Raw genomic sequence first — 14,025 nt, forward strand, 5'->3', positions numbered from 1 at the left:
CACTGATGAGGAACCTGCATGCAGCCATGCAGACAGTCACTGATGAGAAATGCTAGTCGCAAGTGGAAAGGACTGCCAATCATCCCGTCATGCTCTAACCATGAGCTTCGTGGCGGGGTTATTGAAAGATGATTCTTCTCAAAGAATTTGGGCACAGTAGTTGCACTTTAGGCATTCTTACTACAGTGTGAATATAATGTTTGCTAGTTTTCACAATTAAGTTAAAGTCTCTTTACATTAGTATAGAATCTCATGAAAGGAATAAAGGAAGGAAGGAAGGAAGGAAGGAAGGAAGGAAGGAAGGAAGGAAGGAAGAAGAAAAGAATTCATGAGAAATGTGGGCCTGTGTTCAGATGCTATTGGATTTGAATTTTCTTGTTTTACATAGCAGCAGCAATCCCCTTTACATGTAGAAAGTGAATGTTCCAGAGACAAAAGCTGGGCCATTTGCCCACTGACTTTCTGATCCTGAGGATCTCCAGGAGCACTGCTCTCCGAGGCTGTGTCTTCCCTGCTCCTGTGATGTGTGCTCCAGGGATGGATGTGTTCCTGAAGTGGCGTGAAGACAACGCCAGGCCTCACCTGGTTCCGGTTAACCAGCGCTTTTGTATAACTGTAGCTGCCACTTCTGGGTGTGAGGCAGCGAGAGGGGCATCTTTGAGGGTCCCAGGTTACCCACGTTAGCCAGCAACCCAAGAGGACTTCCATTAAGCCTGGTCCTTCCTGGAGTACCCAGTTACAAACTGGGAAAAATGCCAGGCCAGACCTGCTGCTGTATCAAGTTTCACCTGCCATTTCCTTTATCAATGTTTTTTTTTTCTATTTATTTTATATGAATGTAGAACACAGAAATGTTTGACTAGCTGGCGTTTCTGTTTAGTAATCCATTACACACACACACACACACACTGATGGAATGTATTCAGATTGTGTGAGCAGGTCTACATAGGTCAGAATAAATTTTATTTGGAGAACACTTACACAATTACATTTGTATCGTTTAGGTCACTCAATTTCAGTCATTTTGTAGAAAGGGCATTGGTCATTCTGCAGATAGCAACTGCTGCCTAACGCCCATGCCTGATCCCAGGCTTCCCGGCTAAGAGCGCTTAGCCATTAATTGCACGGTACACCCAAACCACCCTCACCTTAGATGGCTACAGGGTTTGGGGGACGGGACTGAGAATGTAGCCTGGGTTGAAACCAATGACTTATTCCTGTGCTTAATCACCTGATAACTTGGGGAAGAAGATGTTGAAGCCATCAGTGCCTTTATGCTTCTAAGAAATTGGCAGACACTAGCAAAGGGAAAGCTGCATGGGCTCTCTCAGGGTCCTGAAAGAAGCATTGAACTTTCGGGTCCTTTTAAAAAATGTTCTAGAGTGAATGTACATTTCCAGTGTAATAATAAAAGAAATTGTCTCAGTTACTGATACTAGATTGTAATCGACTACATCTGTCACTTGAGACTTTCTTTTTTCATGGCTATGTCTTAGCTTTGAAATTCCAGAGGACAATTGGGCATTGACTGCTCCCCTGACCCTGACACTGTGTTAAAGTCTCTGAATGCCCAGAGCCTCGGCTGGGTTGACCTTCCTGGTGCAAATAGTTCAATTCTGTTTGTAAAATGGGATTTCCCTTTCTTAATTATTCCTTAATCCTACTTCTGTTACTGCTGCTGCGATAAAAATACCCCGATGCAAAGCATCGGGAAGGCGCTAGGTCACAGGTCTAGGTTACAGCCCATCTCCTCAGGGAAGTCAAGGCAGAAGCCTGAAGCCATAGTCATATGGCGGCCAAATGAGTGGAGAGAGAAGGCGCGTGTGCATGCTGGCGCTCAGCAATCTTTATCTCCTCTTACACAGCCCAGGGACATGGGGATGGTGCCTGCACATTCAGTCTGGCTCCTCCTGTACCAGTGAAGGCAGTCAAGACAATCTTCCATGGGCCTGTGGACAGGCCCATCTCACCTGGGCCACCCCTCACTAATAGTCCCTTCTCCAGTGATTCTAGTTCACTTCAGGCTTGAAACTGACTGCCCCAGACCCCTAACTGCACAATTTACATGTTTGCTCATGTAACCTCTGTAACCCGACATGCCCTCGAGGCTCAAAGTGCAGTGGTGTGGACGGGGTTGGTCTCTGAACTGTTTGCTGTCTACCCACACGGACCCTCGCAGAGCTAGCAAAGAACAACAAAAACAACCTTTGAGTGAGTGTTTCCATTTCTGTTAAACTGTAAAGGATTGGGATTACGTTTCCTGGCATCCCCTCCTGAGAACTGAGTGTTATTGTATTTCAGAAATTGTTTGGTGGTTATGACCTTACGCCCTCTTTAAAGGTGGGTTATAATAATAAACAAGTCAGGGCTATAAGGGAGCCATTCGTTTACATCTTTAAGCCAAGCCGTATGCTTAGATCACACACACACATACATGATCTAGGATTGAGGAACTCCCCCAGGAAAGGGCAAGGCCCATGGTTTCTTCTTGGCACCTCTTGCCCAGACAGAAAAATAATGGCTTCTCTCCACTGTTGTTTCCAGGCCTGAAAGGAAACAGGGCACTAAGAGGCTTTCACCTGAAGACGTGGAGTCCATGCGAGACATTCTGACAAGAAACATGTACCAAGTCCGACAAAGAGTATGTGTGAGCCCTGCCCTGCCTTGCCCTGCCCTGCCTTGCCCTGCCCTGCCTTGCCCTGCTCTGCCTTGCTCTGCCCCTACCTGCCTTATTCACACTGTCCTCCTGAAGCAGTATTTCTCCTGGGTTTGGAGAACAGAAAGCCAATCATCAGCTTCAAGGTTGCTACCAGTGGCCTAAGATAAATGCAAATCCAGTTGCTGGCTCTAGGGGTCAGGCTGCCCCAGCCCTGCAGCCAAAGCTTTCAGAACACACAGGTCTCCCTGTCCTGAAAGGGAAGAGACTCAGCCATCCTCTTGTAGTGTAAGAAAAAGATGGCCGGGATTCCGATGGCCACCCAGCCGTCCAGTGGGGTCACCTATGCTAAATGTTACCAAATAGCACATACTGGGTCAGAATTATGACACCAAAATAGAAAGCTGGTCTATAAAGTACAGTGTTTTGGTCTGGAAATTGGTGTGGACTCTTTCAGTCTTTAGCAAAGGGCCTTTCAGAGACACCAAGTTCGTGATAGTTAACTCGATGTCACCCCTGCAGAAACTATTTCAAGTTTGATGACGGGTATGTCCATCCTTTTTCATGGGTGTGATTAAGTATGACTCTTGTGAGGGTTTTATTCCTTGGAAATGCCCTAGGAAACCACCTAAGCTGCTCATGTTCAAGTAGAAGATGCTGAGGTTAGCAAACTTGGTGATTGTGTTTGTTCAAGGTTGTAAAATAAATGTAAGTTAAGAGTTCTCTGCTGAGCACTGACCCAGCATTCTTTCCAAGACTCCAGACTTAGACAGCCAATGTCCCTGCAGTTCTGTGTAAGAAAACTTGACGACTAAGAAGGCTGAACGGTACAGGTCAGCTCTGTGACACTGTTCTTAGGGTGAATCCCATGGCTTGTGAACCATTCCAGGTGAAACTGTTCCAGCAGCTATCACATTTCACCTTCGCTAAGTAGATAAGAACTTCCTGGTGTGGACACCGGCTGGCTTAGTGAAAGCCCGGTCCAGGGAGTACCTGGAACTCCATGTTTTCCCATCTTAATGACACAGGGAAGGAGGCTGGAGTTCTCAGACTCCAAGACATTCTGAAATGGTCTGTTACCCACATTCTCTTTCATTCCTCAGATGTAAAGGAAAAACACGTTTGTGGTTAGGGTTTTTGTTGTTGTTTTTTGCTTTGGTTTTGTTTTTTTGCCAGCTTGACACAGACTAGATACATCTGGAGAGAAGAAAGCTTAGTCAAGGGATTGCTTTTACTATTTTGCCTGTAATCAAATCTCGGGGGTGGGGGCTTTTCTTGGTTAATGATTGATGTGGAAGAGCCAGATAGGCACTTTTGTCTTTGGTCTGGTGTTCAGCACTCTCTCTTCTAAGCTTTGCAGCGTCTTCTGTCTTTCCTTGTTTTTCCAAATTTGAGTAAATTGGCCATTTTCATTAACGGGTCCATTGCTAAGCATCGAGTGGAATCAAGTCAGAGTAGGATTGGTGAGCTGGGTGCAGTGATTGGCTACAGGTAACTTTTGCCTCCACCTTTAGTCTTGGAAATGGAACTAACCAATCCTCTTCCCGGTTCTTCTAAATTGATAAGCACCATTCATCAAAAGCAGCTTGGGAGCAAAGGGTTTATTTGGCTTGCACTTCCCATCTTTAAGGGAAGTCAGAGCAGGGACTCAAACAGGAGCAGAGGCAGGAGCCACGGAGGATTGCTACTTCCTGGACCACTCCCCTGGCTTCCTCAGTTTACTTTCTTATACACCCAGGACTACCTGTGCAGGAATGACATGACACACCACGGCTTGGCTCTCCCACTCAACTATTAATCAAGAAAGTGCCCGGAAGTGGTGGTTTCAGGCAGTGTGATGGAGACAGTGCGCCATCCACATTGCCCGCTTTCCAGACGTCTCCATTCTTGTGCCACGCTGACAACCCCACCCCACAAACCCTAACAACACGCCTGTCTTCCCACCACCTCTAGCACTCCTAGGGCTAGGAGAGTCTTCCATTCTTTCAAAGGAAAATCTCCCGAAAACGTTGAGTAATTGAATATCCACTGCTTATCACAGACAGCCTACAGTTTGAAGGAGTGACACAGATTGTAGAAGCCATCTATGTCCACATGTCTGGATGATGGGTACAGGAGTGATGGCTGGAGGCGTTTATCACTGTGTGTGTTTTAGAAGAGTCTCTCTTGGGGCTCAGCGGTCACCTCTGGGCAGGGCCAGCCAGAATGTAGGGTCTGATTCTGGGCAACCTGAAGTTACCGTTGCTATGCAATTGCGCTGGTCCCACTCACTCTCTGGGCACATATCTTTGAAGTATGTCCTCTTAGCATGTCCAGTATAAATATGCATGGGTGGAGAAAACGAAGGACTAACTTCTGGAGATTCTCAGTGGCACAGCTGTAAAGAAAACTCCCGGCAACACAGTGGGATAGAGACAGAGGCACACACCAAACATCAAATAAACCTCAGTGCAGGCTCTAAGGCAGCAGTTTCCAAAACCACCCTTTAGAACAGTTCCTCATGTTTTGGTGATGCTCAACCATAAAATTATTTTTATTGCTACTTCATAACTATAATTTCGCCATTGCTATGAACCAGGATATAAATACATGATATGCAGGATATCTGATATGCAACCTCTGTGAAAGGGTCATTTGACCTCCAGAGGGGTCATGACCCGAAGGTTGAGAACCACTGCTTAGAGGCGAGGTCAGAGACTGCTACAAAGCCCCTGACACTCTCAACGTTCCTACACACCTTCAAAGGAAGGGGAACAATATATCCAGATCCTGTTCTGGATAGCTAATGGCTTATATCCATCCAGCACCTGCTGGGTTCAGGAACATTGTGCCTCCTTGTTTCTCCAGCAGAACTCAAGGTTTAGGGGGAAGAAACAGGCTTTAGCTGTGCAGTGGTCCCCGCTCTAAAGGACAGAGGAGAAAGAAGAGGGAGGCCAACAGCACACTATGTGCAGAAGCTCTCTTCAGGGGCCGAGTCGACACTGACAGTAGCTTCTCAGGCAAATCAGGAGCCTGGACGTCCAGTCATCACTTGAAGTACTGCACCCTGAGCTGGGGCTAGACAAACATTGACGTACTTAGGTTAGAGTCACCTTTAAAGAAGATGGACAGAAAACTTACTGAAAACTGTATTCACACATTTTTCCTTTGTTTTTGTTTTTCCTGAAAATTATCAGAGCCTGGACTCATCAAAACAGTGGATAAGGAGCTGCTCGGAGGCTCTGAGCCAATGGCTTCCTCATTCCTCCTTTGGCCTAAAGAGCTTCTGCTTGTCTTAGGGAGCTTGATTTCATTAACAGGTGATGAAAACTACCTATCTGTGACCTGGATACTCAGCAGAACACAATAAACTGAAAGCAAATGGAACACACGAAGTCACAGTTGCCTTGGCTCTCTGTCAGGAACACCGTCTCCATCCAGGCTGGAACCTGCCCATCTCACCATGTACAGGAAAACCCAATTTCTTTTGTATCGTTTGATAAGACACAGTAGGATGGAAGGACGTGTTTCCATTTTAACTTCTGATCGCTGGGGATCATCTCACGGCGCATGAGAGTATGTTTCCCCAACAGACAGGGGCGGGGGCGCTGGAAGACAGGGTCTTCATTTCTAGATCTTTTTCTGTGGTCCCACCTACATTCCCTTACAGGTGGTTAGCATTTCCTGCCCTGGTTCTCATGCTCCTTCCATCTGGGACAGAACCCACTTAGAGCTGCAGTAAGCCTGCCGAGTCCACACCTGAGCACTCCACACCATCCCTCCCAGATGGTCCTGATGGTTTGTCTCATCCGAGTGTACAAGCCAAAGTCCATGTCTGCTTGACTCCCCTGGGGGGCCGTAAGCCTTCGGAAGACCTGAACTTACAAGTGTTCATTTCTAATCCCATGCTTGTTAGAGCACCCAATCGAACGTCCACTTTTTGTTATTGAATCGATTAACATTTCAAAGAAGCCGTGGAGCAGGAAGGATGGCTCAGGCAGCAGCGACCTTCTCATCCAACAGAGCTTGCACGGTGTTTCACCTCCAAACTCCAGGAAACCAGACACAGCCAGCTTTGGCAGGGACAAGAAGCTCCACTTAGTTACACATGTGCTTACAGACAGAAGCCTGTGGTCCATGACAGCTTTCCCCTGGCTTGAGGTCAAGGCAAGGAGAGTGATTCAGAGCTCAGGAGATCCAGATTCTTAGGCTGTTCCTTCCTTGCTCTGCTCCTTCCCTGACTGACCTCCCCAGGAAGCGTCTGCCTTGCCAAATTGATGAGAATCATGACAGGAACAGCTCAACTCTCTCTCTCTCTCTCTCTCTCTCTCTCTCTCTGTGTGTGTGTGTGTGTGTGTGTGTGTGTGTGTGTGTGTGTGTTGAGGGAAATGCCTTTAACTGAATAGCCGACACATTGTGGAAATTCCAAAATCAGTTTTAATGTTTTTCCTATTATATCTGAAGGCCTAGCGTGTAAATAGGACCTGAGAAAGAGTGAGTGAGTGTGCGTGCATGCGTGTGTGTGTGTGTGTGTGTGTGCATGTGCAGGCAGCCACACTCTGTGGCACCTCCTGTGGGATGAGGTTGGAGGGTGTGAAGGGCAGGGGGGGGGGTGTTGCTTCACCAGCCACAGGCACAGCCAGGCCTGAGAGTCCTGAGCGGCTTGCAGGCTTTCCTTCCGCCGACGTTGACTCCATCTTGCCAATGCAAAGCTGAGCCTGGCTGTGTGTGTACCACTCTAGCAGTCTCTAGATGCTTGCGGGGTTGGAGGTATCCATGGGATTATTGCCTGTCTATATTATGCTCTTCCTACAGACCCTGTCCTACAACAAATACAGCCTCAAACCCCAAACAAGCGAGAAGCAGGCCAAAGAGATTCTGATCCGGCGCCAGAACACCCTGAGGGAGAGCCTGCGGAAAGGCCAGAGCCTGCCCTGGGGAAAGCCGGTATGTGGGGGCTGAACCCAAATAACTGGGCCTCAGGCAGAGCCTCACCATCTGAGGGCAAAGCACTGTTAAAACGTCCTACTTACTCAGGCCTCACTTGAGCTAGAGGGTGCAGAGGCCATCTGTTAGTATGCAGAGGGCGACATACTAAGGCATGCGCCCACCCCCACCTCCCATCAGGGCCTCAGGCCTCAGGCACTGTGATGAAGCATGGTGGTGAGAGGCGTCCCATGGTAGATTGGTGACTTCAAGCAGCCCCTGAGGTGACGCTGCACCCAGAACCCACAGTGGCTGAGTGTGAACCTGCTGGGACTCCTCAGAGCAAACTTCTTCGCTCTCTGGACTCCGCCAGAAGTGTCTGCCCCTGAGGCTCCCAAGTCTCTCCACGTCACCCGACGAAGCGGTGGCTGAGGCTATGCTCATCATGTGGGTGCTCCCGATGGACACTGGATCTAGAACAGCCCAGATGTTGGTCCAGAGTGGGGCTGTGAGAGTGACTCGGAAGGCTGACAAGGGTCCTGTCAATGTGAGAGAGATGTAGACAGAGACAATGACAGACACAGACACACATACACACAGAATGCATATAGAGGTGGGAATGGTTTTGCTTCCTTTAGACAGAAGGAATTAAATACTGTAACCCTAGAGAATTGCCCAGCTCAGGACTGTGTCCTTCCTTTTATTGTCCCTGTGCCAACTGAAACTGCACTAGTTTTGTTTTGTTTTGTTTTGTTTTTCCTCTTGTTTCTTCTTGTTCCCCACAGGCAGGCACCAAGAACTTTCGCTACCTCTCCTTCCCCTACAGCAATCCTCAGTCAGCAAGGAGAGAGGGATGGGCAGCTGAATCCACAGGTAACCCACGCCCCTCTGCCATGTCTCCTCCTGAGCAGGCTCAGGTGAGAAAGATTTGGGCACGTGGGGGCCAGGAGAAACAATCAAGACAATTGAACGAGAACAAAATGAAGACATCCTTTATGAAATAAACATCAGAATTGTATTTCTGGGCACAGGAATGTAGGTTTATTATAATGTTGCCATGCACTATTGTCCTGTTTTAATCTTCTTGGGCATTTGGAGCATAGGGATGATGAGTAGGTCTCATGATTTAACCATTTCGATTTCTTCACTGGCGCCTTAACGATATGCATGTAAAGGCTCAGTTCAGGACAGCTGCACAGTGCAGTGCAGTTTCAATATGAGGTAACTTACTTTTATTGGAGTGATTTAGTGATTTCTCATCTAGCACGTGAGTGAGATTCTTACGCATTGAAAATGCTCATTATTCTAATAATAGCCAATTTACTGTGTTCTAAATATGTATCAAAATGATTTCTATTAGAAAAGGGTAACATAGAATAATCATATGTCATGCTATTTTTTAATTTTATATTATTTAAACCTTAAAATCACTTTAAGTATTCAAATAAACTAAAGGCATAGGACCTTAAATAATTATTTGTTAAAGGCTATATATTAATTAGTCTTTGTAATAAGGGTTTTTTTGTTTGTTTGTTTGTTTTGTTTTTCTTGTGAGAACGGGCTTCATATAAAACACCATCCATCCCTGGAGTGAAAGCTCATGAAGGGAATTAAACAGACCAGGCTAAGAGCGGATGCGGTCACCACAGAGCCTTTCAGTTAGCCTCCATCTGCACTTCTCTCCGCACCATCCTGACCTTCATGGGGTCAATACCTTATACAAAACATCACCCGAACCAAGCACCGGCCTGTGCAAAAGTCAAGCATGAGGGGTTGACTCCCCATCCCCAAATTTTCCAGTTCACTTGACGGTGTCCTAGAGAAGACAGATTTCTCACCTCAACAGACAGGAATTTAGTTCTCATGTTTAGTGATAAAATACTAGCCAAAATAATTTATTTACTTTCAACCCATCTTGAGCTTTTCCTTGGCTATGAAATAAGTCGATAGACCCTTGAGATTGCCTGTCTTCCCTCCCAACACCGTCTTCTCTTGTAAAACGAAATGCCAGCTTTTTACTCAATTTCCTCCTTCTGAAGCCTGCTTTGCACTAGTAATTTTGTTTCATTAATCTTTTTTTAAACAGGATTCTTTTTTAAACATTTTTTACTTACTTAATTTTATGTGCATTAGTGTGAAGGTGTCAGATCCCTTGGAATTGGCATTACAGACAGTTGTGAGCTGCCATGTGGGTGCTGTGAATTGAACCCTGGTGCTTTGGAAGAGCAGGCAGTGCTCTTAACCACTGAGCCATCTCTCCAGCTCCCTGTTTCATTAATCTTGATGTCTGTTCCTGATGACACTCCAGTAATTAGTATCATTTGCTATTGTGAAGGAGCAAAATAAAGGAAATTGGAAAGAGAGACACAAACGTGGGACATGAAAACAATTGGCTTTAAACTATTTTTCTTATTCTAGTAACACAACACCAATCTTGCCACTTAGGTGACTAGGGAACAAGAGGGAGCCACATCTATCTTCTGGAATAGCCACCAGTATTGCAGGGTCCTGACACAGGGGTGACAGCCAAGCAGGTGCTTGGGGCAGGCGTGCACAGATGTAAATAAGCAGACGGCCAAGCGGCCACACTTTTAGAACTCTCCTTTACTCCAAAAATGTACGTGTTCACCACATTTCACTGGTGAAAGGAAAGACGATGAAGTGGCATGAAACATGGAAAGCGACTGTCACAGAGGCAGATGCAGGGTAGTCGGCCCACGAGGGCATGTTCTCGGCCTCACTGTGTCAGCGCAGTACCTCTGCCCTCTGCTCAGCATCTCCTTCACTGGCAGGGGCATCTGCCACAGCCAGCGCCCTCTGCGGCTCCCGGCCCCTCCCATCTGTGTTTCCCCAAGGTCAAAGCAGAGAAAGTCAGACGTGAAGCTTTAGATAGCGACCAGGTAGGCACCAAACCAAGGTTATGTGTGGCTCACACCTGTAATCTCACTCTGGAAGCTGACACAGAGGGTTACTATAGTCCAAGGCCGCCCTGTGTGATGGGAAGGTACCTTGTCTCAACAGAACAGAAACAGGGTAAGAACCAACCGCTTGGACAACCTTTCGAGAAGCAGTTCCCTGTTAGAAGGCAGAACATTTTTGTCACTTTACACTGTTTCTAATCCCTACCTGTGAAAAGATACCCTGCCGTTCATCCAGGGAAGCCTGGCTAAATGCGCAGGTTCCCACGTACCCCACCCATCTGTGCCCTCCGGGGCCGCGGGGGCCAAGTCAAGCTGACATAAAGCCTCGGTGCAGTCTAGAGCACAAAGGCCATCTGGGCATGAAGTCTTCCCTCTGATTTCAAGTGTTTCTCTCCATTCTTGTCATGATGTCTTTTCAGATGAGGAGGGCGTTGAGGCGGGATCCCGGCCCTTGATGTTCAGTGCGCAGGCCCGAGCAGGGTCCCTTCAGGAAAATCGACAGTTGCAGGCAGCGGTCCTGATGAAGAGGCTGCCGGGAGGACAGAAGGCACATAGCTTCAGCCCCCGAAGCAGCTGGGAGGAGCAAGCTGGATGGCGCCGGACAGACACCATCCGGCCCAGGCCGCTGTTCCATGCCGTAGATGAGGAGTACGAGTCCGGAGAGCAGACGGAGGACGAGACCTCAGCAGTGGGCTCCGGATGGACAGCCGAACACACACATGGCAGAGAGCACTACAAATCCCACAGCCCTTTGCTCCACAGAAAATAATTCACCGTTCTCACCGGCTACTGGGTCGGTCCGGAGTCCCACTTCCTGTTTCCTAAAGCAAAAATTCTCATAGTTGAGAACAGAGTTATCGAGTTAGCATGCTTTACAGGTTTGGACACCTATCTGTACAAGCAGGTTGACGTCACAGCGAAGGCCGAGCCATGCTCTTGTCTTGTGCCTTTGTAGATGGAGCTGTGTGTGACAGAGCCTCACTCCTCCTCAGAATGGCCAACCACCTCAAAGGATAACAGGGGTCCATCAGGCTCCTCTAGTTTTCTCCCAGACGTCAAGCAGGTGCTGGGATTTAGAGACAGGCAATGACGGAAGCCTTTAGAAAAACTCACGGCTGGAAAAAGAACCAAAGAACAAAGAATTAGTCATTTAGAATTCACAGGAATTTGTGAATTCACATAGAACCTGATTAGGTCACCTGTCCAGAACCACACGTGGTTGGTCAGTGGTTCCTACCCGCTCTGTGTGTAGGCGATTCATAATCAGTTAGCATGGCAGGAGTCTTTGAAAGCATCCAGCTCTGCCCCTTGTGCTGGAGACACCTTGAAAAGGTCTTAGGGAATGTTGGCCATCATGAAAATTGAATGCATTTGGCTTCAGATTTTTTAAATGAACTTTCTTTCCAAAGATACAATAACGTACCTCAAAAGAGAGGTGAAATTTGTTGCAACGTTGTTATGTTTAATCAGTGACACTGATAGATGTGATCTGCACTGTAGGGGTTAATCTTTGAACAATGAGTTTATACACTATTTTTTTAACTAGAGTGTTAATTTAAAATAAATTTTAGAAGTGTGAGAGCCACAGTTTAATAGCAATGAGATGAATAATAGTATATATCTGCTGTGTGTTTGTAGTTTGGGGAGTTTTGCTCTGGAGTTTAGTAAGTATTCTTTAGTTGACTGTTCCATTGGGATTATTCCAACCCTGACCTTGAACTTTACGCACTTGCCAATTTTGTCAGCCAACTCTCTATCTCTCCTCCTTCCTTATGCTTTGTCTCCCTTCTGTCTGGGCATCTACAAGTGAATAAGCAGTCCTGAGACGCTGACGCTGTGCCGGACAACTAGAGCTATGGCCGTCCATTCAGTAGACGTCCTTTCGCCCTTTACCGCTTTGCGTATCTTCACCCGTGTGCTTCAGTCAAGCACAGCTTCCTAGGCCACCATCAAGCTCCCCGTTAGGACCCTCCTTGGCTCTCTTAAGCTCTAGGAGCCCTGTGCTCCTTCAGGTGGGGCCTTGTCCTTTGCGCACATGTGTTTAGTCCTGTGACCCAAAGCAAAGGATAGTTTGATCATTTGACCTTTGGCCAACTTAACGGTTGTGACTTTTCTCTCATCTTTTTTATTGTTCTTGTGTGATTTTTCCTATTTTCTTTCATCTGTGGTCACGTGTCTTCTACAGGGAAGAATGCGCACAAATGTTGACAGAAGACAACATTTTTGAGCTGGAAGGGACATTAGAGTAGGTGCTGTCATCAGACATTATTACTTTCTAGGTGTCAAGAAATAATGTCCTGAAGTAGGACCCGGAGCCACCACAGGGCCCCATCACTGAAGCTTTACTGATGCTTTCCATCAGCAGGAGGACTTGTCCTATGGCATGACCTATGGATACCAGCGATGACCATGTGACTTTGCTCCAGACCACCCACACTGCAGGAGTAATTTTCACCCAGGTTCCTGTGGTAGGAGCACAAATAAAAATCAAAGAACCCCATTGTTCTTCAGAATCTGAAATGGAATGTTTTCTAAGTCATACAATATCTTTTTTTAAAATAAAAACCATGACTTGTCAAGTGAGCATAATAAGCTCCGAGGGAGGAGACTTACATAAACTCGGGGAAGCAGCGATCAAAGAGGAACAGCTTCACAGAGAGACAGTGACTCAGAGTCTTAACTTGGCAGCTGGAGGGACAGAGGCCGAGAGTGGCCACCTGACTGCACAGGTACAAATCTGTGTGTGCAGCCTATTTTTCAGAGGCCAGTGACGCCAGCGCCAGCTTCTTTCCCAGACTCCATCTACAGAGCAATCTCAATCCATGTCACAAGGGCTAGAGGAGCCAGCCAGCTTCGAGGATGACAGGAATCCATCAGACTCTCCCAGACACGAATGCCATTCCAAAGAGGGGTGCTGGGATTTAGAGAGATACGATAGTGGAAGTCGGCAAGAAAACGCATTGCTGCACAAAGGACCACATTCTATAGGCTGAGGCGGCCTTAGAGCAGAGGAGAGGCAGGGAAGCCACATTTGTCCACAGGAACTGTTTGTTCTGGGAACACGTGCCTGTGGTGAACCCTTGAGGACAGGAGGACAGTGCTCTCCGCTGCATGGCACGCCCGGCCCACAGGATACGCAGACAAGTGCTCTTGGATGCAGTGCAAGCCTTTCTGGCTTTAGAGTTGGTCCTCTTTCCCACAGAGCCGTATCTGGGACCCTGAATGTATGCCTTCACCTGCAGATAGTCTCTGAACCTAAGTCCTAAGGGTTCCTGCTGAGTAAGCGTAGCTACAATAAAGTGTAATGTGTGTAATAGGCTCAGTAAGAGATGAGCTAGAACAGTAAACAGACCAAATGGGATACTATATTATTAACGATTATTTTAAAACTCGAGACTTGCTCATTTCTGTAAGTTTCCATTCAGTAGTTTAGGGTGGCAGTTGACCATAGGTGATTGAAATTGGGAAAGTGGAACTTGGGAACAGAGAGGCCCATTCTACCATGAAGAGCAAAGATAAGTGAGAAACAGGAAAACAGTGGTG

General features: G+C 47.1%; 1 protein-coding gene across 1 annotated transcript in view; it reads left to right on the top strand.

Moving 5' to 3' along the window:
* Slc9a4 (solute carrier family 9 member A4) overlaps positions 1-11,251 on the top strand; it is a 35,831-nt gene extending 24,580 nt beyond the window's left edge. Inside the window, exons 9-12 of the mRNA XM_055608059.1 lie at positions 2,545-2,641; positions 7,451-7,582; positions 8,347-8,434; positions 10,902-11,251. Coding sequence (XP_055464034.1) covers positions 2,545-2,641; positions 7,451-7,582; positions 8,347-8,434; positions 10,902-11,251 — 667 coding nt within the window. The remainder of the gene's footprint in view (positions 1-2,544; positions 2,642-7,450; positions 7,583-8,346; positions 8,435-10,901) is intronic.
* The last annotated feature ends 2,774 nt before the right edge of the window (positions 11,252-14,025 follow it).

Source organism: Psammomys obesus, unplaced genomic scaffold, assembly GCF_907164565.1.
Source record: "Psammomys obesus unplaced genomic scaffold, mPsaObe1.curated_primary_1811, whole genome shotgun sequence".
Taxonomy (NCBI): domain Eukaryota; kingdom Metazoa; phylum Chordata; class Mammalia; order Rodentia; family Muridae; genus Psammomys; species Psammomys obesus.